At 37.4% G+C, this 24,845-nt stretch overlaps 2 protein-coding genes and 1 long non-coding RNA gene across 3 annotated transcripts in view; 1 reads left to right on the forward strand and 2 right to left on the reverse strand.

The window, feature by feature from the left end:
* si:dkey-71h2.2 (low density lipoprotein receptor adapter protein 1) overlaps nt 1–21,407 on the forward strand; it is an 87,410-nt gene extending 66,003 nt beyond the window's left edge. The window contains exon 9 of the mRNA XM_034900051.1: nt 20,907–21,407. Within this exon, the coding sequence (XP_034755942.1) occupies nt 20,907–20,997 (91 nt within the window). The 3' untranslated portion in view covers nt 20,998–21,407. The remainder of the gene's footprint in view (nt 1–20,906) is intronic.
* Nucleotides 9,392–18,548, reverse strand: blk (BLK proto-oncogene, Src family tyrosine kinase). Its single transcript, XM_034900038.1, has 14 exons — nt 18,395–18,548; nt 17,287–17,373; nt 17,020–17,107; nt 16,848–16,878; nt 15,076–15,169; nt 14,879–14,977; nt 14,657–14,760; nt 14,404–14,553; nt 13,779–13,931; nt 13,504–13,683; nt 12,584–12,660; nt 11,562–11,712; nt 10,411–10,542; nt 9,392–10,217 (listed from the first exon to the last, which is right to left on the reverse strand). The coding sequence occupies exons 3-14, from the start codon at nt 17,104–17,106 to the stop codon at nt 10,015–10,017; spliced, it is 1,461 nt and encodes a 486-aa protein (XP_034755929.1). The 5' UTR covers nt 17,107; nt 17,287–17,373; nt 18,395–18,548; the 3' UTR covers nt 9,392–10,014.
* A 2,682-nt stretch (nt 21,408–24,089) lies between the features above and the next one.
* On the reverse strand, nt 24,090–24,768 carry LOC117961424. The gene is made up of 2 exons (XR_004660401.1): nt 24,523–24,768; nt 24,090–24,463 (listed from the first exon to the last, which is right to left on the reverse strand). It is a non-coding gene; the product is annotated as an uncharacterized LOC117961424 (long non-coding RNA).
* Between the last annotated feature and the right edge of the window lie 77 nt (nt 24,769–24,845).

Raw genomic sequence — 24,845 nt, forward strand, 5'->3', positions numbered from 1 at the left:
ATTCATGAAACAACGAAGATGAAGTCATCAAATGTGTGGGAGACTTAAATGCAAATTATGAGTCAGAAGATGAGAAGATATGGAAATCCCATCATGCAAATGTGATTTCATAACTAATCAAATGAGCACAAATATCTCTGAAGAGAAAAGTGTGTTGCCCTTTTCAAAAGGTTATGTTTACATCTTTGTCTGTTAAACCTTTTAGTGGTCGAGAAAAGAGTGTTTTCCCCTCTCTGAGGTGTTGCCATGGTTTCTATGAACTCAGCAGTCCTCAGTAAACCAGAGTGGACAAAGGCTTTTGTAAAATCGTTTAAGCCAGATATTGGAGTTACCATGACAGCTCTCTATTTGCAGCTGACATTTTTTTGTCCTTTTTCTCAATAGGAGACACTGTGACGTGGGGTTATTGTGGTTAGCTCTGTGTTGACTGTGTTCTTTTGTGTAATGTTTTTTTTTTTCCAAGAACTGAAGTCAGGATATTATAGAGGTTTGTCTGTAAGAATGAGACTCCAATGATCAGACCTTTCTTTTTCTTTTGACCTTGTGTAACAAACTGAACTTTCTTTCAGTTAGCTATTGAATTAATCTTTAATACAACATCTATTGCCAATAGCGGGTTCAATGCTTTTTTTTCAAAAGCATATTCACAGTAATTTCACACATGTGGTCCAACGTTGTTATAAAACATATCCTGCAAGCTTTGTAACAATTGGACAAACATTGCACTTTGTTTAAAATGCCTATTACTGATTTGTCAAAAACATTTATTTTCAACTCAGTGTGATATATAGCTCAGTCCAGCTCACGGCAATTTGAGAAAAGAAGATGACCAACACAAAAACATGTGTTAATAAAGCCGCAAGCCGTGATTCCAAAATCAAACCTTGATTTTTGTCATTCCACGTCCAATTATTGTGTATTTAAAGGAACCCCAGAGGAGATTTGAATGAGACTTGCAGTGTATGTGAGGTCATTATGTAGACATTTACTGGAATTGTTGTGTTGATTGAACAAACATTTAGTCATTCATAGCCTGATTTGCTCTATAACCCCTGTAATTTGTTTGCATTTATAGCGCCCCCTGGTGTTCAATTTGAATAAAACTTTCCCCTAGTGGCGTAAGTATATAAAACTGTCTAGGTATATCTGGGGCATTTATCTGAACATACCCTGTGCGTTTTGTGATAACTGGCCTCACGGTTGCTGATTTGTGTTCATTTATGTGTTTTTCAAAAAATTCAAAATGGGGGAAAGATTTTCTAGGTGGACCTTAATGGTCCTTGAGGCTTTTTTGAAGAGCACCTTAAGCTGCACCTGCGTGAGAAATTTCATGTCAATCTGATTTATGTTGTGGGGGGTGTGGCCTTTCAAAGTTTGCATTTTGAAGCCTTAATTACAGCGCCACCATGTGGCCGATATGGTTCATATTTCTATAAAAGCACGTGCACGCCATTTCCAGTGATTTCCCCAATTTCATGTTTCTAGCTCATTTCAGCTCAGCAGCAGACAGCAAATAATAATAATAATAATAATAATAATAATAATAATAATAATAATAATAATAATAATAATAATAATAATAACTAAAATAGACAAAATATAGAATTGTTCTATGACTTCCCACAGGCTGTTAGGGTTCCACATGGACTGTGCCCTCTCCCACTGCCATGCTTCCCTACTGTGCAGCTATCTGCCTGAACTACACTTTGTTTGGACTAAACACATGACTGCGTTGCACTTGCACTTCACATGATATGCTGCTATTCTGAACAAGCTTCTACTCTCCACTGCACTTTAACATTCTGTGCCCAAACGCCTCCTAAATGCTTTTTTATTCTATTTATTTCCCTGTTGTATACTGACACAAGCTGGAGGAACAATATTTAATTTTTTGTTGTATGGAAGTACACATGACAATGAAGGAAATGTTAATCTTAATCCGACATGTCATTTTACAGTTTAGAGGTTTTGAGTTACACAATAATTGCAAAATAGCCGACTATTTAAATAAAGAATAATCATGACTCAGGGTGAAGATTTTTTGCAGTGATGTGATTTGTGCTTAATTGTAATATTCTTTCATGTAAGTTATGATTTTCAGAGGAGAGGGATTTCTCTGCTGACTGTATTATGTTTGGGAGTTGTACCAAAAAATCCTCTTGCAGTCTCTTTTCAGTCCTGTAAGATGTTAGCCATCCTCCCATCCCACATTAAGCAAGTTAGCAAATAACAGAATGTGAGCCAGAAGGTATGTAAAGTCTTGGCGGGATTACTTTCTGCACATTTTAGTAGTATTAAGACATAAAACTGTTCTGACAGTAAGCAGCTGACCTGTTTTTGTAAGTAATTGTCAAACCTTTCAGGCTCAGGTCAACATTTTGCCCACATTCATCTAAATTATTCTTTCAACCATGAGAAAACTTACTCTGTAGGTACGTACATCACCTCATTCAAAAGGCAGTCAGCAAAAGTAGCAGTCAGACACAAGAGCTGCTGTAGTCTGTAGAATTAATTGGGAATTAAAGGTTGAGTTTACAGAGGGTTTAAGCTTGGAGTACCTCATAATGTATATATATAGTAATACGTTTCCAACAAGGCCTGTAAAAGTAATTCATATAATTGGAACATAGACAATATTTCATAAGTGATCAAAGTGGTGATACCTTGGGATGGATTTATAGGAGCAGTAACAAAAAATGAGAGAATACTGGAAAGATAAGAAAAGCTTTAATCACACTGGAAAGTGTGCTATAAAGAATCCAATGGACAGGCTACAATGGAGCCAAAATGTCCATAAAGGCAGCACTCAGGCTTAAGGCTTTTTCCTTTTGCACTGCACCACTCAACACCTCCTGCACTTGAATTCAGGATCATTCTAATTTTGGATTGAGTTGTTTGCTTTTTGCCATAATTGCTAGACTGCACCAGTAGCCTCTGTTGCTCAGCTGCTCAGTATTCTTACATTTTAGCCTGTGTAAAACACGTAGCCCAGGTTACAAATTCAATCTTTGTGCAAAAATACCCAGTTCACCATAATGGATGGGTTTTCACTCTCAGTGTGGGAGCTCCATTTGTGACTGATGACTTGTGTTATACTGTATCAGAGTTTCATTCCTGGAAACACATACTGTACACCCCTGCATGTTTTGGAATATGGAAAAAGAGAATTTCTTTATGACAAACTGTGTGGTTCTATATAATTAAAAATCAATTAGTTATGGACAGTGACCTGACATCTCAGTTGCACCAACGGTTATGCTTGCTCTGTTTCTCTCGGCATTGATGTGAGATTTTTTCCATTCAGAGTCAGGTATCGTCTTGCTGTGTTTGCGGTACATTTTATATTTTTACAGATTGCATAATTCCAGCGGTTTGTCGATGAGCTGTATATCTAGTTGCTCTCAAGTGCTTTAAAAGTAGACATGGTTGATTTTGCTCTTGGCGACATTTGTACTGACTTTTTTAAACCCTTAAATGTTTAGCTTTGGTTTCCTCTGAGACAACAAAAGGTTCCTACAGTATCCAATGAGCTCAAGTGCCCCTTTACGGACACCACGTGTCATTTTCAAAATGTGTTTGGAAAATTTTAATTTCAGATTTGATATCCCATTGTTAAATCTATTAAAGGAGGTATTGTGTCGACTCATTTTTACATAAAAGATAAAGTGGTGCTGTGCCTGTGAAAACATGTTCATGGAAGAGCGTTCGCCCCATGTAGGCTCAGTCTTGCAGCGGCCCGGGTTCAAATCCAACCTACAGCCCTTAGCTGCATGTCATCCCCCCCATCTCTCTCCCCCTTTTCATATCTATCCACTTTCACTTCATAATATAGGGAAAAGCCCCAAAAAATGTTCAGGCCACAGTATACATTAAGGAATGTTTCTCCTTCCCATTACTGGACTGTTGAAATAATCTTAAACACACTGTAATCACTTTATGCAGGTGGTGTCTTAAAGAGCTTGTTTTTAATGAATGAATTAAGCAAGTGAAATTGCGGAGGTCCTTTTAATAGACAGGGGGGGTCACCCTTCAACCCTCTTTTGGGATTTGAACCCCAGTTATTTCATTATATGTTGCATTTTTCTCTGCATTCATTAGTCATTATTTCATTGAAAAAAAAAACGTTCCTTCTAACAGGATCTCCCGAGGAGAGGGTTAAAATTGCCAAAAGTAACTTCACCTGGCAGGAGGAAAGACTCAAAATGTTAATTGCTTGATGTTCAGTGCCTAGTAAAAGAACTTTATAAGTAATGAGGAGACAGAAATATGGCACGGACCTAATAAGATTTCAACTGTTTATTTTTCATTCTGTCCATTCTCCTGATGACTCTCATGTACTCAGAGTGTAAGATTGGAAACATTATGCTGGATGACACTTTCCAAAGTCCAAACAGTTTCTGACTCAGAGTTGAAGCGGTTACATAGTCACCCTCAAGGGAAAAAGCATGATGGGATAAAACCATTGTGTGTACCTCATGCAGCCTATTATACTTTAGGTTAAATGCAAAAAAACATTTTCAGATCCTGTTGACAAAACATATCACCTTCACTTTCATATTTTATCCTTCTTTATTTGCCTCTTTTTTATATTGAATGTAAAAACCAGGCAGAGAGAAAGCATAGTGGAAGAGACGAGGATCCAAGGTCAAAGCCACGTACATGAATATTTACGTTGACATTTGGAATACAAGCCACCAAGAGAAGGGAGATGGTGACAGCAGGGCTCCTATAACGGGCACGAGCACAGCGCTGCATACTGATCAGGAATGATAAGCCGTCCTGTTGGAGAGCTTGCAAAAGCCTCCAATGTCCGTGACACAAGGTACTACGTGGTACGTAAGTCCACTCAGTGTTTTACCGTCCAGTGAAAGGTTTAGGTGATTGTATGGTGTTGATTTAGCTGAGAGTTAGATGCTCACACTTATACCAGAATTCATAATTAGTCTGATTTTACACATTCTCTTAAAACTACAGTAATCCCCTGATTTTGATCTTTAAGGCTAAACAGGGGAAAGAGGTCTGCGAGAACACTGGTCGCATTTCAGCCCACATTGCGTTGGCCAGCAGGATTCTTTTACTGCACCAGCGCTCACATAACAACATTTTCCTGTAGTTACCAATGCCTTTCACTCATCATTAAGCACAACCACGGTGGTCAATTAGCAAATAAATTTGAGGGTGGGGTGGTGTGGGGTGGGGGGCTCTGCTACCTCAGGGCTTCTTGGGCATCATATGGTAAATTCATTGACATAGACTCATATATCAAGAGATAATATCAGTCTTGCAGATGGTTTCCTAAATCCTTCCCAATCAGCCCTAAAAAGATGTAGCAGAACTCCATAAACTGTGCCCTTGTGTGCAGATTTTGTTGGTTTTGGCTTCACCAAAGAAAATACCATTAGCTCAAATGGCCTCAGCGGAAGACTTCATTTTGGTTAGAAAAGAGAGAATATAGTCAGACCACTCTATAGTTCCATGCAATATGAGCCAAGTAAAGATATCTCTCTTCTCTTTGTTGATCTTCATCATTTTCTTTTTGTTATGTTCAGCATTGAATGCACGCTACTGACTAGCAATAGAGAGAGCAAAGTGTTTCTACTCCAAATGACTAGAAAATATGAACATGAACATGTTTCTGTATGTCAGGGGTAGACAGAAGTTTCCCTATTGCAGGTGTATTTGTGTTAAAGACTGAAGCATTTGGCTTATCTTGTTTGTCAATAGGTATAGATTATTTGTTAATCATCTGATGTAAAACGTTATAAGTGCCACCACTGTCCTGTCAATCTTCCTATAGCGGCAGGAGCCATAATAGAGTTCAGCCACCTAGAGAATAAAATACCATAATTCAATTATGAACTCTCCTTTTAGCTCTGTTTTGCTCTGGACCAACTCCTGTGGGAGACTGTTTAGCTGCTAAATGCTTCACTATGTTCACCAGCTTGTTGCTAACTTTGTCGGCTGTTTGCCGCTTACCAGGTAAATTACAGTGTATTTATCAGAGCTTATTTAATTAGCTGAGAAAAGCTGAGTGTTGTACCTGAAAACAACACTGATGAGAGCAACTCAAAATGATTAAGTTGCAAAAGATGCTTAAATGCTCTAGAGAGCTGGATTACAATTTCTTGTGGGTTAATAATGACTCCTTTCAAATTATATATACTGTAGTCAAAAAAATATAGATAATGACATGACGGTAAACCCATCAAAGAGCATCCTCACCACTGATTTATTATTTCCTAAATTAATCATTTAGATCCATGAACAGTACTGTGCTGTAGGTTGTAAACGGGTTCACAGAGAAATATTGGTCACTCTTACCACATCGATCTGTAAAAAATAGCCTGTTTGCAACAATCACCTGGAACCATTAAGAGAAGGTCTTAACAGAGTGGGGTGTACAAAGAAAATTAGTTTTTAAGTAAAACGTTAAGGAAATAAAACTTTATATTAGGAGCAAAAGAGCCCCTAAAGTAAGGTGTTCTTTGCAGGGTGAATGACAACAGTAGTCAGTTTTGCACATTGAGTCTAAGCCAGATAACTGTGAAACTTTAAAATTATGTACATGAGCCCTAGTGTCCCTCTTTTCGTGTTATGTTACAAATGCTCATTTTGCATAATGCCTATCTTCTGTTATTGTTTCAAGAGCCCTCACATCTATTGGACCAAACAGTCTTGATTAATGGACTCCATTAACATTAATAACATCAAAGCCCAGCAGAGAAAACATGTTTATGAGAAGCCTAATCCTAAATGAATGTCACTGAAAATAGCAACATTATTGTAAGATGAAAGCACATCTTTTCAGCTGTGGCGCTGTCTTTATCTCAGAGGGCAGCAAGGGGTTACAATCACTAACGATGTGTTGCCTTCTGCAGGGATCACCCGTCAATCTGTGTGTGAGTGACCGTTTTACCGTCATTATTCCTCTAAGGCAGCAGTGATGAACAGAAGGAGGGGAGAGGGTGATTAGGCCTCCCAACCTTTACCCCACATGTCTCATCGTCTTGTGTTAACATCATGGCTCATTTCAAGGTGACGCTGCTGATCACTCACACGGCAGTGTGAGACGTGATTAATGGTCATTCTTTCTGTTCGTCAACTGACAGACTGATGTTATTATGATCTGAGCCTAAGGGCTAGCTTTACAGCGAACAAATGTTTGCTGCGTTCCATTACAACTGCAGCATCTAGCATGGAATTCAATTTTTTTTTACTTATGCTCAACAGCTGGATTCTTAGCATATTTAACAGATAATTCACCACTTTTATACAATAATTTGTATAAATCAGTAGGTTTAAGCAAATATTAAGCACATAAATTGCCCCAGTAGTAGTAATGTGACAAGCAGGTTAAGGCGAATGAAAACTTTATATTTTAATCATTGTTCCTCTTGAGTCTTCTAGGTTTACTAAAATTTTAAAGTAAAGAACTGCTTGTCTTGAATGTCATCCAGCACCACAAACACTTGTGCTTTTAGATGCAAAGAAAGCCAGACAGATAAAGATCAAATGAATACAGATAACTGTGATAGGATCAGTGCATGGCAGGATGGTCTTGTGGTTAGAAACCACAACTGTAATGACTCAGACCACCATACACGTGAGGTTGGACACAGTTTGACAATTGTGACTAGGTTTAATAATAGATTGAAAGATGATTTATGGCGGAATTTGTGACCATAGCTGTGACCAAGAAATGTGTACATAATGCTAGTAAGGGGGACGTGCACTATGTCGCTGTAAAGGTAAATGTTGCGTCCCATAGCTCAGTAGTAAAAAAAACACTGTGTACATTTAAGGGAAACTTAAATGGCTTGCATTCAGCCACGGAGCTTGGCCATTCCCCATCTCTCTTTCCCCTCATTTCCTGTCATTCAAATATAAAAATTAAATAACAAAAGAAAGAAAGATCAAAATGTTGGGTACAATGCATTGTGGTGATAAACTGAGTATTTTTGAAATTTTTTCAATCGTTTTTTTTTTTATAGTTTTGAATGAAAGAAATTAGACTTTTCTCAGGAATACCATGAATGGAATTGAGATAAGCAACAGTCTCTCTGTAGTGGTAAACTACATTATGTAACACTGACCTCTGCAGGATGACAAGAGTATTGTAATGACTTTAACACTGTTTCTGCATTAACATGTATGCATTTATACGTTTTGATTTGTATTATCCGTAAAGAAAAGTAACCACAGGACTATGGGGAAATGTAAATTTTCATAACTTATGAAGGTAAACATCCAAAACACCTCAAGTGTCCATAAGCCCAAATTTCCATTAAACTGTCTTTGCTTGCATTCATAACAAAGATTGATATTACCCAGACTTTTAAAACTATCTGATGCTGGCATGCATTTAATGTAATTAAAGTAAAATGCTATTGATGCAGGCGTCTCCTATTGTTTTGTCAGTTGGAAACCCTCCAAAGTTGATGTAATTTATTTTAGAAAGCCCTGAGCTCATTCATATAAAAACCTTTCCAAGAGACTGTTTTGATGATGCAACAGGAAAGCTGGCCAGTGGGACATAAATATGAAGTCACTCGGTAGTAATAATCAGTATAAGTAATAATATATCAAGATTTATTTACTGTGAACATAGTGAATCTTATGTGAACTATTGATTTATAAGGGTTGGTGAATATTTAAAATGTTTTTTTTCCACAGTAGAAATTATATTAGATTACATACAAAACTAAAAGTCTCCCCCGCACAGTTCAAAGGCGCTTAACCATCCATAAAAGAAAAAACTGCATGTCTCTCAACCGCCAAATACCAAACAGATGTTTTTAAACAAAAAAACTGACCAATTTGGCATTTGAGGGCGTTTTAGCTGTGTGGCATTTGAGGAATGCTGACGCACACTTCCTGTTTCCTGTCCATTCAGGAAGTAGCAGTGTTTAACCCCTGGCTGCTGCGGCCATTCCACTCTCTTATCTTTAAGATACTGTCTGGCCACCCAAGGGATGGTTTAGCTGGAGGATCATAACCGCGGTAATTTAGGAGAGTCAGTTGCTTTTAAAGACTTCCTGTAGGCAACTCTAGTCTCACACAAACCTTATGTTATAAAGTTTACTCTTTAAGTTGTTATCAATCATCACTGTCGCATTTTTCTCCATGCACCATGTTTAACATGATTCAAACTCAAATTAAAATTCCAGACTTTATAATTTCATGATTATTTGTGATAATTATGTTCATATTGGAAATCTTTTTATGCAAAGACTCATTCCGAGTGCCATTGTCTTTCAAATGAGACGAAAAGAAAAGCCTTTTCACAATTCTCTGCTTTAAAGTCTTATGTTAAGCGTACTCAGTGCATGATAGAGTAATTCAGTAAAATGTGATTGTAGCATCTATAAACTTGATTTAAAATGCCTGTGGAGAATGATTTATAGCACTTTAATTAAACCAAGTCAAAGGAAACAAAAGAAAAAACACAACGTTCTAAATAATGTAAATAATTGTTTTTACAAAACATGTATCCAAGTATAAATTCTCTTAGAAAGACCCTTTCTGTTTTATGTATGAACATTTTAAGGAATAATAATTTTTTAAAAGTGCAAAGTATTGTGCATGTAATCTCAGGCTCCAAAGACCTTTTATACGTCAATAATGTACTGTATTTTTTAATTCCTTATTCCTTCTTTTAACCATCATATATCAGTCCTAATAATGACTCCTCATACTCTATGGCAAGAATGGAAGCCGTCAAAAGCAGAAGTGCAGTCGATATAATAAAACGTTTCCTTTTCTGACTTGAACATGTTTCAGACACTCTTAGCTGCTAGAGACAGAATAAGTCATGACTAGCTTTGACATTCACTTAGAAGGTAGGTGTAAAAGGAATGTGTCCGTTTAAAATGTTAAAAAAAGAAAGAAATTGTACTGAATTTGTTTTAAAACAAAGATGTCTGGTTTGTCCTCATCCTCATCCATTCAAGTCTCATTTCTCTCTTTAGGACATCTTGCTGTCTTCTGTTTATCAACAGGAAACATTTTCTTTAATCACGGCTGCATCTCATATTGTCCCTCCGTGGCGATAAAGAAGTCGTTAAGAGTGTTTTGCAGAAATTCAAAAGTCGGCCGGTCCTCAGGCTTCTGCTTCCAGCACATGTTCATAATGTCATAGAGTTCCAAGGGACAGCCGTCCGGACACGGCATCCTGTACGACTTGTCCAGGCTCCTGATCACCTCTGGGTTGGTCATCCCTGGTTAAGAAAAAGAAAATCCAGGCAGTGTGAGCTTTTTTTCTATATTTTTAGTCAGTATGTTGTGCACTTTACCTAGCTACAAAGTATCAATGCAATATTTGCATTCTAAACATAAAATATATATATAATAATTTGATGATTAGTAAGTATTTCTCTCTCTTTTTTTTAAATGTATTTCTCATGCTCGTACCTGGGTATGGTATTCTACCATAGGTGATAATCTCTGTGAGGAGGATCCCAAAGGACCACACATCCGATTTGATGCTGAATGTGCCATAGTTGATGGCCTCTGGAGCCGTCCATTTGATGGGAAATTTAGCACCTAGTTTCCAGAAAGAGGGTGAAAAAAGTGTGGTATTATAGTATTGTATTACTGGCTGATAACTGCATGTAGAATATGTAGGTTTTTCAACGTGCGTTTTTTCCTTTAATGTGGGGCCACATGACGACATGTACCCTGAGATGAGATTACCGTTAGAGATATCACTGTAGCATTTATCCGGAGGTCACACTCTCTTTAAAATCTCTGCTTTTATGTTTCCTTTTCTGGCAATGATTGCAAATACTCTATCGAGGGGATTTTTGCAGCAATATGAATACATTCCATCATCACTATGGCTAAAAAAGATTTCTCAGTTGAATTTCTCAAATATTTACCACATCACGAGTTATATTGCCATCAAAATGCAAAATTACATTTACTGTGATCCACATCGCCCACTGCTGTGCCTCTATACTATAGTATAGTACAGGTGATCGCATAAGAACCATAGCATCCGCAAATTAGTTAGTAGAGATAATGTGCATCTAATTTATGGATTTAGCCACAGCTACCACTGAGGACACTGATGTATTTCTTCCGGGAACTTTGGGGTTTTAGCACCTTGTAGAGAGTTAACATTCTACAATGAAAAATTACAGATGTTGGGGGTTGATTGCAGTATTTTAAGAGAAAGGATCAAAACAGCATTACAATTCTGAACGCCCCACGCTAGCTCTTCTATCTTTAAAGAATAAAAGGCACTTGCGTCAAAGCATGTGTTGTACTTCCCGCACACATTTCATGTTACTTTTCAGTTTAAATGCACTAATTTAAACATCGGCCAAATGAATGTTAAGTAATTTAAGCCTCCATGTTGCTGTAGTGAACTCAACATACAATATAAAAAATACAAATAATTAAAAAGAACTATAGAAACCATCTTTTTGGTGTGAAGTTAAATAGGGTGGGGGGTGAATTGGGGGACTTGACCATATGACCTTAGTATTTCTAAAGAAATCGGCGCTACGGCCCTGGATGCATTCATTGTCCAATGTGGGACAACACTGCAAATACTGTACCTTCTTGAGCTGTGTATTCTGACTCGATGATCCTGGCCAGGCCAAAATCTGCTATCTTGCAGTGCAGGCTGTCGCTGACCAAAATGTTGGCTGCACGCACATCTCGGTGGATGTAGTTCTTCTTCTCAATGTATGCCATGCCTTCAGCTATCTATGGTATAAAGAGCAAGACAGGCAAAAACCATACCTAAGCGAATTATCAGTTTAAATGCAAAGTCAGAAAATGAAGCATTCATTTGTCTCAAGAAATAGGACAGTTGACTACAGTTAAATGAATAAATGAGAATAGAATTCTCGAATTAGAATAAATGGAGATTTTGTAGACATACTGCACGAGTCTGGTTCCTTTGGTCAGTGTTTACAACAGTCTCAGGTGAGCACATGCAATTGTGTGGGTACATGTAGGCCCATGTGTGAATACTTGTGTTTGTGTGTATGATAATAGCAGCAAAGTGGGTTCAACAGGATGTGCCAACTCTCAGGAAGTCAAAATGCTTTTTTTGGAGTGGCAAAAGAGTTCTGAGGGAGCTCACTGTAAATGGAAAAGTAACATGGTTTCCTGTCCGGATGTTAATAATTGACGTAGGGTTAGGCTTTCAAGCCAGACGAACATAAAGCCCCACCACAAAAACTACACAGCTACTGGTGACAGTTTTGACGTGTAGTCTCATCATAGCTGGTGTCAAAGCACATATTAAACTAAACATGGCACAGAGCAGCTTGTGTGTATAAATAGACTTTGAGGTCATTGAGAAGGCTAGTCTTTTTGTCAGAAAAGGCAAAAGATCTGTGAATGTTATAGAGTGGTAAACATAAGCAGTAACAGTACAATAAATGGGACGCACAGTGGAAAATACATGTCTGTACTTCTCAAAATTTCTGAGAAAAAGCTTTAATTAGATCTTTGAGATGTGAGGGGTTAGCAATGTGATGAAAATGTCACATACAAGACATAATTCTGCACATTCACATAGATCATAATCACAGAGATCATTGTGCAATTACAATTAAAGGTTTCCAACCTGCGCTGACATGTCTATCAGCTTATTTAGCTTCAGCCTTTTCCCTGCGTCTGACTTCAGAAAGTCCAGAAGACACCCTGCAAATGAGAAAAGGAGAAGGTTAACTCCATCATTGTAACAAATGAAAGATAATAATTATAATAAATAAAAAACAAATAGCGTATTTGTAGAAACTTCTCCCAATTAAACAGGGTAAACAGAAAGTCATATTGTGGCGTCTTTTACTGAAAGCAACCAAATGTGCGTGATGTCGTTGCAATTTTAATGCTGATGCTAAGTGATAAGGGTACAACTATTGCTTTTATATATATATATATATATATATATATATATATGAATGACTGTTAGATATACATGAATGCAAACACAAGCTCAATATAACAACCCCGCAATAACTATTATTTTGTGAAACCTTTTGGTGTTAAATTTTAGTTGAAAATGAAGTCTTTAGTTTTCCAGTTCTCTCTCCAACATACCTTACTTAACAATAAATTCAGTATAATAACAGCTCTTCTTATAGACACAAAAATTAATTGAATCGACTGTCTTGGGGGAGGTCTGAGCTCTCTGAGTGCCCTTCTAGCACTCATGTTTTTGTCAACAAATACTTAATCAAATATTCAATTGGCTGAAAATTAATCTGTATTGCTGATCAAATAATAGTTGACGTAATTCTTTAAGCAAAATGCCAAATGTTCTCTTATTTTAGCTTCTCAAATGTGAGGATTGTTTTGCTTTTCTGTTTTGTTTCTTTGTATATTGAATAGCTTTGGGTTTTGGACTGTTGGTTGCACATAATGAGACATTTGAAGACGTCACTTCATAAAAAAAGTAGAACATTTTTGGACAAAACACCAAATTCAGAAAGATTAATCTGTAATGTAGCCAAGTAAGATCTCCTCTCTTATTCATCGTCTTACCATTGATCATAAACTCAGTGACAATGAGAATGGGCTCAATAGTGACCACAGCAAGGAGGCGCACCAGTCGTTCATGCTGCAGCTGCTTCATCAGGTTGGCCTCCTGCAGGAAGGCCTCCGGCTCCATCGTTCCCTCCTTTAGGGTCTTAATAGCAACCTTCTGGGTGTTCTTATAATAACCTGCAGTGGGAATTAAAAAGGGACCCTCACCTTAATGCACTCTATTGCCTCGACATGTAAAATGTTGCCAGGATAAATTGTAAGCTTTCTCTCACCCATCCACACTTCTCCAAACTGCCCGGCCCCCAGCTTCTTCACCATTTTCAGGGTGTCTCTGGGAATTTCCCACTCGTCTTGTGCCCACTGCAGCTCGGGTGCCTTAGCCTTACAGGGGGCATACAGCCGCTGACACAACCCGTCTGCTGTACCTTAACCCAAACATGAAACGTGCAGAGGTATTAAAAAAAAAAAATTCTATGCTGTTGTGCTAAATTTACTCAAAGCTCTTGTTTCTTAGAGCTCTTGTTTCCTTGAATAAGCTTCACAGCTTGTTTGTATGCACTTCTTTTTAATACGTTGCTCTGCGTTGGCAGCCATTCTAGAGGTTTGGCCTGCTTATCTTGTGGTTATAGTCACCGAAGTGGAATGACTATCACATCTCTTGCACAGGAAATGCACAACCCTTCACAAGGGTCCAACTTCCTCATTCAATTCAAAGTCACTGCACACATCTTAAAATTCACAGCAGTGGATTGAATCTGAATGCAAATGATGTATGTTTTTTATTTGCTGTTTAGGAACCATTTCAAAACCTATTGGAAGACCTTATTTTAAAAAATGAAACAGAATTTGAGTAAAGGTTTTATGGATTGATAAAATGCGTTCAGTTTCATTACTTACGGGTGTAGTAATTGACCAGTTCCTGTAGGGATGGGAACGCGTTGGAGGGGGAGATGTAGTAGCCACCTTTGTCCAGACAGCGGATCTTGTAGTGTTTTACCACATCTCCATGTTCTGGTACATTATCTCTGACTGACAGTGAGAAGGACCCTGAGGGGAAAATGAGTAGATCGTACGGTTACATGTAGAGTTTAATACTTGAATGAGTTCTGATATGTGGCATGATCACAAAAAAACAACTAATGGCAGTCACCTTTACAGGTCTCACTCTCTCGAACTAGAAAGGCACCCGGTTTATTTCCAGGGGCTAAAAGCAGTCGTTCAGTCTCTCTCCTACCCATATCCCTTAAAAACCATCTGCACAAGAGAGAAACACAATACTGACTGCATGTAACCAATTAATAACATACATACAAATGTGTTTAACGGTCTGTAACATTTGAACTGCCACGCAGTGTATGAACTTGTCTCTTACTTTTCGATGTCTAGTGTATCTTCTCTGACTACATAATTACACGGTATATACCCCTCCTGTCCAGTCACCAACAATTTAGCCAGCCACCATACTCCGTTTCTACAAACAAACACGTCAGATCATTTTCAATTCCCCCTGTTAGAAGTCATTTGTTTCACTACTGCCTGATACATGCTGTATAGGACGAGGATACTTACTCCTGTAAAACCTGAAGTTTGTCTCCCTTTTTGAAAGGTAGATCTCTGTCGTTGGTTGCTTTGAAGTCATGTTGTGCCACAAACACAACGTCATCTAAAGACAAGTAAAGAAAACTTTAATTTAAAAGAAAGTGATAACCTTATAAAAACTGTATTTTTTCTTCATTGATTTCAAATGTGAACTATTTTTATTTTTTTGTTTTGTTTGGCTGTTTTGGGCATAATATTAATATAATTACTATAGTGGAAGTATAGAGCAAGCAAAAGGCGGGGGGAGCGTGGTGTTTAGAGCCTGTTAAGCCACCCTTGTTTCTATGCAAACTCATTTTTAAGGAGTCATCCATTTAACTTATTCTAGGAAGAATTTGAGGGATAGAGGTCCATAAAATGAGATATAATAAAATTAGTTTACATTTCAAAGTGTTTTTTTTATGTTTAAGGGGTCATTATTCATGTGTCCTAACAATTACAGACAGGTTTGTAAAAATCTCATATATCAACACTTTAGAAAGTTACAACATGAGGCTATACAGTCATTATGACATTAGCTCTACGTTAGCTCTACGTTAGCTCTACGATACCTTCTGTGCTAGCAGACCCAACAGGTAATCAATTCTTCTATGCCGCTCAAACACTGTAGCCTACACAGCAAGTTGCACTTTGCTGACAGTATACTGCTGTTTTTAAAGTGGTGAAGAACAATTGATTTCCAGTTTCATCTTCTAGCGAACCCAGGTGTAACCTTGGTGTAAGCAAATATGCTTTTTTTAATTCAATTGTATTTATATAGCGCCAAATCACACCAACAGTTATCTCACTGCACTCTTCATAAAAGAGCAGGTCTAGACCTTACTCTGTGATGTTATTTACAGAAACCCAACAATTCCATTCCAACTTTTTAAACCATCTCTGGTGTAACATTAGTCAGTCCAATGATTATTATTAAAGGACTATTTTACCGTAATTCTGCATTGCATTCTTACATTCAGCATTCTATCACTGAAATTATGTGACATTTCAAATATAGACCCAAAACCATTATGCAAGCTGGATCAGAGTGGGAAAAGCATGTTATACTAAGTGCATTTATAAAAATAGGGAATGTTGATATTAATATTATATTATAATTATTTTCCCAGGAAATGCCTATTATCACCTAGCATATAGAGAAGCAACTATAAAGAGAAAGAAAATTGACTACGCCATTAACCGGCAACATCTGCAAATTCAAGCTGCTTTAATAGGACAATGGTAAAATGCGCAAGGCAAGCTAGCACATTTTACCATGTGGCTCAAATTATCCTCTCCCTAGGATCTACTAACACCTCATTCTGGGCAAGTTAAGCCAAGTCAAGCCAATCACTTTTTTTTTGAAAGTCATATTTTGAAAGCTTATTTCAGACCCAAAGTGATGATACCAGAGGTGCACCTTATCCTGTGATATATGTATTTTAGTTTAGAGACATTACTTTCACAGTCTAATTTTAAAGATGCCTTGAGTAAAAACTGGCTCAACTCAGCCCCGCTCTCCCCTACAGCATAGTTTTTACATTGTAGGATTCTTTAACACAAAATGTATTTAATTTCTTTACAAATCTCATATTTTCTTCAGAAGAGACCAGAGGAAACACAAACAAGATTTTAATCGCTAAATGTGTAGCCTCCTCTCATGGCTACTGAAGCCTCTCTGCTCAGCAGCGGTTGACTGCATAAACGCAGGCCCGTTATTTGTTGATTGAAAGTTTGGTATATGAGGTGTGTTCAGTGATTACCGTTATCTGAATCGGTGTTTCCGCTTCGTGCCTAAAGAACACAAACATATATTTTCTTGATATTCAAAATGTGAAGTGCAGTAGGTCAGTGACACTGGCAAATAATTTGAAATAATTATTATACTTTGTACTTAGTTTAAGTACGCTTTTTTCCTTTAAGTGGTCTACTTACTATGTGATTTGACAAGTTGGAGTTGTGTTTTCCTCTGAAGACCTTGTCATCTTTTACTTGTTTCTGGCCACTGCAACTGCTGCCCATCCTGCATGTATTATGGAAATCCTCTTCACTTATACTGCAGTCTACTAACACAATTTACTCAATGTAATTGTAAAATAAAAAGCTGAATGATGCCGTAGAGATCATTTTGCATGATCAAATACCACCAGTTTCGGCTTAGAGCCTCTGACAATTACAACATGTTCATTTCTGTGCTCGTACCTGATGGAGCAGATGAGCTTTACTGACACTGTTTTCACTCTCCTCTCCTCCCACTGTAGGGCCTCGTCTGTGAGTTCATACCCACTGCTGAAAAGTAATTAAAGGCACTTAAAAATTTGCTGAATCATTAGTAGAGAAACTCGATTAAGTTGTATGTCTTGGTTACAATTACACCTAAAGCAAATCGCTTCTTAGAAAGAGGAAGTAGTCTTTGTATACAGTAGTGGCATTTGCATGTACTTTTTATGACACAGCTGTATTGTCATGACAGAGTTAAAAATAGAGAAAAATGAAGTGCTTAAAATAACAAATAAGAAGCAGATGCGCAATTATTACTGCTGTTTCTAAATCTTTTCGACGACACAGTTTTATTTAATGTGTATATTAAAACTATATTATTTATTTATAGTTAAATAACCTGAGTTAATTCATGTTTATCATAGAAATTAAAGTTTGGTTGTACGTACAAATTAGAAAGTTTAAATAACAACACTTATACAATAACAACATGTGCTATACAACCAAAACCTCAGAGTGTAGGAGCTTGGACTTACAGTCACACATCATTTGGCTTGCTGTTCATTAAATGGCTTTTGATGTCAGCATGTTTGTCACAGCGCTGTAACAGGAATATTACCAAAATATGCTTTAATGTTGCCATTAATTCATGTATAAAACTTACTTTCAGAAAACAACTGTCATGGTGACAATCGTGGAGCTCTTATCGCCTGCAAAATATCCAATAAGTGAAACTTTCTATTCTATGACCTTTATTGGTATCTAAATGTAGCTTAGGAATTGTGTTTTTCTTTGTCTAAATGTATTTTCATTTTCATGATAGGTTGTAACCCCTTGTGTGATTAAAACTATGTTAATACATGTTTTTTTCTCCATATAATTGCTGTAAATGTTCTCTTATGATTGTCATTGTTACTTACGGCCTATCAATACAACTATTAGCGATCATTTGTTCCGTTTAAAACAATAATTATTAAATTTGTTATTTTTAATTGTACACTTTACACTATTTGGTATGATTGTTCATTTTAACATCAGAATATAACCTGCACTTTTGTTAGCAGTCTGTTTGAGATAAGCAGATAAATACCTTGAACTTGTCCCCCGGCTTGTGTCTTCAAAAGTTCTCTGCGATATGTCTTCAATTTCCTTATTGAAAACCAACTGCACGTCACTGTGTCACTCTCACTTGCTCGGTTTGTTTCTGAGCGTCTCTCTCTCTCTTTTGCTCTCTCTCCTCTTTTCTTTTTCTGTTTCTCTCTCACAGTGAAGACCACAGCCTCCACTGGGGGAATGCATTGAGTTTACCGTAAATAGATAGCAGTTAGTCTGTTTATTTTTGTCCCAAAATTCCTTTCCTTGCCTCTGCGGCAGATCATCTAACAAACCAGTACAAAGATCACCTCACCTGCTGGTTTAGATTCAATTAGTTCCCTTAAATCAAACATTCTGGTAAAACTGGTTAATGAATACAATTCATCTTTAGTCTTCAGACTCAAAGATGCAGCACAACCAAGGTCAAATAACAAAGTGAAGTAAGTTTAGTAATTAATACGGTTGAATTTGAAAATGTATAATATGAACCTGGTATACTATATATTTTAAATGAGATCTGCAGTGGAAACTGGCTTGTGCTGTGGGTGACTAGTTTTGAGCAATAGGTGTGGTTGAGCGCTGGGCATTATATATATAGATATAAAACAAAACATAGTTTCCATGACATATTTCTCAGTTCCTCTAGTGGTTTAAGCCGCAGTGTTGTTTATCTCTACAATTCATCTGTGCAGTTTAGGAAACTGCAGTGCATGTTTACAGTACTTTTGTAAAGCAGTACACATTCTTGCCACAAGATGGAGAGATGAACTGGTCTTGAAACCCTCCAATTGAGAAAGAGTGTCCAGACCCATGGTTCATGGGAAGAATGGACATATTATTCTCATATACCGGTGGTGCAAGGTTAAAGATAAAATTGAAGTTAAAAAAGTTTTGATTATAAACTGATACAATGTTGGCACAATATTTTAATAGTGCAGCAGTATTATTGCAGGGTTAATTCATCCTATTGTTCTAGATCTTCAAAGTATATGTTCTTCTACTTTCCAACAGTTTAAAGTTCTTTTTTTGTTCTTTTCTTAATCATTACAACCCTTACCTATGGCCTACTGACCAGATATTGAAACATAATATCAGTACGATTGAATGTTGCACAAACAGTTTTGATTCAAAGCAATACAGAGGCTAGATTCACGAAAATCGATACAGCAACTGAGACTTTTAACATTTAGAGCAACTGCTGTCGTGTAAAGGACACTTTACACACATTATAAAGTGAAGACTATTTCTGCACAGGTTCTTTTTTATTACCCCCAAATAAATTTGGAAACATGGAGTATTCTTTTCTTGGTTAAACGCATGTTATAACACAAGACAGTTTTTAATGGTAAATAACTCAACAGCAGCAGAAGCAAAAAGTGTTTGCATGTTCCCAGATCTAACCGAAGACAGATCTTTTCCGGTTTAAGTAGCAATGCTTAGTGTCAGTATAGATAATTAAGCTATAGATCCACCCACCCTACTTTTAGTGCTTTTTGAGGATGACTTTTATAGGCTCTGCTACAAAAATTACTTGATTATAGTTTCTTGATTTTTTTTTCCCTTGCAAATAAATGAGCAATAAACACTACTTTGGATTATAATTGTAAAATGTATTTAAACTCATGTACTGATTCACGCATATAACAGTCCATGGCTGAGGTCTGCTTGTTAATGTTCCCCACTGTTGACACTAGAGGGGGTAGAAACCCTGATTCTACAATTGGTCCATTTAAAGACACTTTTGCCAACTTTTCCCTAAATGTATGCCATTTCTACGAATAGACACCCCTACATGTACACAGAAATTATTCATTGTGTTGCGTAATGCTCGTCCATCTGTACCTGACAGAGTGCGGATGTGAATACAGATGCAAAGTCTGTGGCATTGGGGGGGATGCAAGCTGCTGATGTGCGGTCAATCTATCAAAGAATAACAATGCTTTGGTTTTTCACACCATGCAGCACCGTTAACCAGGTCTTTCCTATTCTCACCACACAATGCACTGAAAAGGGAATTCTCCCCTCTTCTTCAGTGATGGAAACAATCAACACAAAACAATATGTCCTTGAGTTATCCAGCAGTAATTATGACCCTTTTGTTTCTGGTTTGCATGCTAAATGACTATCAAATGTTGTTAAGGATGAATCAAAGAACCTTGTGAGGAAGATATCATTCAGAGTATGTTGTAACCTATAAGTGCAGGGAACAATAAATCTTACAGCACCGGAAGCGTTTGTTTCCTATGGGGGGCTTTATACAACACGCAACATGGGGGTATTACTCTCCAGGCAACACTTCACAGGTTTTTGTTTGGACCACCTGTGTTGTGTGTGGGGACTATGCTTTGCTGTAGTTCTCTGAAAGAACAACCTCACTTCATTGCACACACACATACACACAAATATACACACACAGTGGCTGCAGGTGCATGTTGAGTGTTATTGAGTGCGTCCTGGTTGCTAACTGCTGTTTCTCTTTATGCTCCGTTCTCCTGGTTTACCATCAGCCCTTGTTTTCTTCCCAGGGCTTGGCGGATGCTTGTGTACAGCCCTGTTGGAGTCCCCAGACATTGCATCCTGCCTGCAGAAGGGTCATAAGTGGCCCCACAGGATAACCTGAACAACGGTGGGAAAGAAAGGGAGCGTGGGTCTCTTTTACTAATGTGGTCCTGGCCAAAAGCATACATGGTGCCAATGAGCATTTCAATTCCCGTCATCAATGTGAGTGTGCACTGCATGGGACTGAAAATATGTGCTGATGTGCATGTTTTAGATGTATCTGTTTGAGAGTGTGGGCTTAAACTGGACATGCATTATATAAAACACAGATTATAATTGAATATTTACTAAAAGCTGCACAGTAGGTGCTCAGTCAGTGTTTATCAGACCTTTGATTTGACACACATACACACACGCACACACACACACACACACACACACACACACACACACACACACAAATCAACACACAGGGACACACTTTCCTCACTTTTGATCCCCCTCTACATCACAAGAGGCCCCCCTTTGACTTCCTGTCTGTGTGGGAACCATTTCTATCCTCTGTCACACATAGAGTGAGAGAAGGTCTCGCTCCTGCATTTGCCTTAAAAAGACAAAGTGATTGTCAATAAACAAGGAACAATTGAACTCCCCTATGCATTAAACAGGCACTTCTGCTGTTCCTTTGGATGTACATGAGTTTTGGGAGAGCTTCACCTTTCCTATTGCTTTTCATGCGTTATTCAGCAGACGCCAAGCACACTTGTGGAGGTTACTGTAATGGCAGTGTTTCCTGTTTAGTTAGTTAAAGTCATTTTAGTGCATGTGTACATATTGATTCTATTTTCTTATTTTATGCATTGCTTAATGCATTCTTATTAGTGTAAACTTTCATACGGTCTGTTACTATGATATTATAAAGAAAACCCTCAAAATGACCAGTTATATACAATTTACTCAGCAAGTGTTGCCTTGAATTTGAGAAAAAGATGTCTGTCTATGGCGAATAGAGAATCAAAAACCAGAGAAATAAAAAAAACTTGTTGCATGCATTACCCATGACATGCATCACTTCTGCATGAACACTCTCCCTCTTGTGCAGACTCACTACTCGTTTGTCCTCGCGGACGAGTAGTGCGCCTGCGCAAGCCTCTTAGGCTAGTAGTGGAAATTATGTAAATCATGAGGTTTTAGCATGTTAAGTGTTTAGGAAGTACTGAGCATATGACTGTATAAAGCGAGTTGAAATATACTGCACAAGTTGTGGCATGGAGTCTACAACACATATTTAGATTAACTGTGGTGGCATGCAACAATAACATTTTCTTCAGATATTCAAGGAAACACTCGCTGAGTTATTGACATACAAATGGTAATTTTAAGGGTAAAGTATTCCTTTAAGTAACAAAACTCCATTTTCCCCAGTACCTGTCATACTCTTTGTTGAAATGACACATCCGCAGTTGGGAGCAAGTCTGTGCAGCTGTTCGAGAGGCACGTTGCTCTGATGTAAACATGGCTACGGGAAAGCCCCTTATTATTGTGCTCTGGATGACAGTCTTCACTCTTCCAGTGTTTACCGTGGAAATACATTTGTGCCAGTGAGCAGGTGCTTCCTCAAAAAAACTCTGCTTTTCCAGATTTGAGGACTGAATTCATCTCGCCAAGTCTACATTAGAGCAGCATTATTTTAAGAAAGAGGCAATGATACATATTGTTTAGAAGAATAGCATAATTGTATTTCAGTAGGAACCGCTTGGGGTTTTTTACTTTTAAAACTTACTTACTGAGTGCTGTTTATCACAATGGCACATTACACTCACAACCGATGATCACTACTTTCACATGAATGTGCTCATCCAGCATCTTCAGCCTGTTGACGTAGCTGTTTACATGATCCTGTGTATTTATTACAACACTTAACCATTTTAAACACTAAACGTCTAGAGAAAATGACATTTTTGGGTAAAAAATATAATTTTGGAAGCTCAGCAAAAATAAATAACAAGAAAGACTATCCCTAATGCCAAAATGAAAAAAATCTATACATAGGTGTTTTTTACTTCAGTAGCCTGATTAGACATCTTGGGCATTTTTCATTCTCATTGGCACGAGAGTAGATATTATCATCCCATTTGAGTCAATCCTATTTCAGGGGGGGCTGATGCCACCTGGTGCTCCCCTTCTAGCCCCGCCCCTGCAGCTGCCGGCTGTTGCTTGGAATACATTGATGAGACAGGTAATTTACAACCATATAGTACATTTTTGGCCCTTAAAACTAAACAATGACTTTAACATGGTTTTAAAACTTTGTTGAAGGGCAGTGACTCCTTAATACTCTCTTTCCTTACAAGGTGATTGTCAAATGTATTGATGGGCATTGTGTTTCCTAACAGGAGTTCGGGAGTAAAGTGAACCTTAATTTTGCTAGACATTTACCCTTCACGATTTATGCCAAGTCAAGCTTGATACAACTCTATTCATGTTTTTTTTCCATCAAAGACTGTTTTGGCAGGAAATAAGCATACCTCCCAAGAGTACTGCTGCATGCAGGTACCACATTCCATGAAAGGACTTTAGAGGCTGAATGATAATTTCTTTTGTTCATAAAAAAACTTGAGAGGAGTGGCCCGGCCCTCATTGTGATGTTATGTAGTCAATCAGAGTGACCCCAAGTATGTATGTCACATGACCACAAGAGACTGCAACTGGAAGTGGCACATCCATCAGCTCCATCTAATAGTGCTCACAGGAGAAGGAGAGTGAATGAAGTCTCTATAGACACTCACACACTCAGTCATTATGCTTGTGTGTGGGGATACTTATGATGTTTTTAAGTATCTCATAACCCTCCTTATTCTTTTTTTATCACTTACCATAATACACTAAGTCTTTTTTAAATTAATGTTCAATATGATCTTTTAAAATACTGAAACCATGATATTAACATTCCATTAACATATTGACTCTGTGTATTAATGCAATACATACATATTTTCCCCCAGTAATGTAACATGCATAGTGGCACATTTTCATGTTGCAGATAAGTGATTTGTAAAGTGTAATTTTTCTTTTCTTTCACACTTTAACTCAAAGAGGTATGAAGCCTCAGTTTATGATGTGAACTGTCAACGTCACCTGTTGATTTTTGTTTTTAGAATTTTAATTGTAGTAAAAAAGAATAAAGAAAATTACGTTAAAGTACTTTTTATTTCAGATACAATACATACTGTACATTCTGCAAAGGTAATAACCTCTGTACCACAGATAATAGCTTATTTTCTTACTGATAACCATTATTTCTTCACTGAATTGTCTAAAATAGAGAGCAATAAGAGAGTTTTATGTCATGATACATAAAACCCTGCCATAACCTTTTCTACTTCTTGTATATAGAAGTCAAATAAAGCTATAACATGGTTACGTGATTGTGAAGATGCTTACATTGATGTTAATCATCATCCACTTTAGCTATTTAAAACCAGCACTAAAATACTGCTGTGTACAGTACTGTATCTGCACACATAGTAAGTTAAACAATCAAATTGAATATTATCAGCGTTTTCTGGCTTTCCAGAAATATTAGCTAGAAAAATATATAACTTTAATTTTTACTTTGGAAACAAACATCTTCAAAGATTACTTTTGATAAGATGAAATACATTCAGAGACTTGCTTAATATGCAAATCAATGTTGAGCAGCAAAAAATGGTTTAAATACACTGCAGTAATATGAAGAAAGAAATCTACAGTTTTTGTGCATATATGACATTTTTCATTAATGTAACAGTCAAAGTTCCTATCAACTACCATAAAGCATAGTTTATCATTAGTGCCATGGGTCTGTCTGAGGTGCAGAGTTGCAGTTGGTAACATACACTCACCGGCCACTTTATTAGGTACACCTGTCCAACTGCTCGTTAACACTTAATTTCTAAGCAGCCAAT

The sequence above is a fragment of the Etheostoma cragini genome, chromosome 18 (assembly GCF_013103735.1).
Source record: "Etheostoma cragini isolate CJK2018 chromosome 18, CSU_Ecrag_1.0, whole genome shotgun sequence".
Taxonomy (NCBI): domain Eukaryota; kingdom Metazoa; phylum Chordata; class Actinopteri; order Perciformes; family Percidae; genus Etheostoma; species Etheostoma cragini.

What these genes read in the sequence shown, in the direction of transcription:
- blk (XM_034900038.1), bottom strand. Translation starts at nt 17,106, where the DNA reads ATGGGCAGCAGTTGCAGTGGCCAGAAACAAGTAAAAGATGACAAGGTC. An exon ending in AAACACCGATTCAGATAACG is followed by an intron (nt 15,170 to 16,847) that starts GTAATCACTGAA and finishes ACTTGTCTTTAG; the next exon opens with ATGACGTTGTGTTTGTGGCA. An exon ending in AAACTTCAGGTTTTACAGGA is followed by an intron (nt 14,978 to 15,075) that starts GTAAGTATCCTC and finishes GTTTGTTTGTAG; the next exon opens with AAACGGAGTATGGTGGCTGG.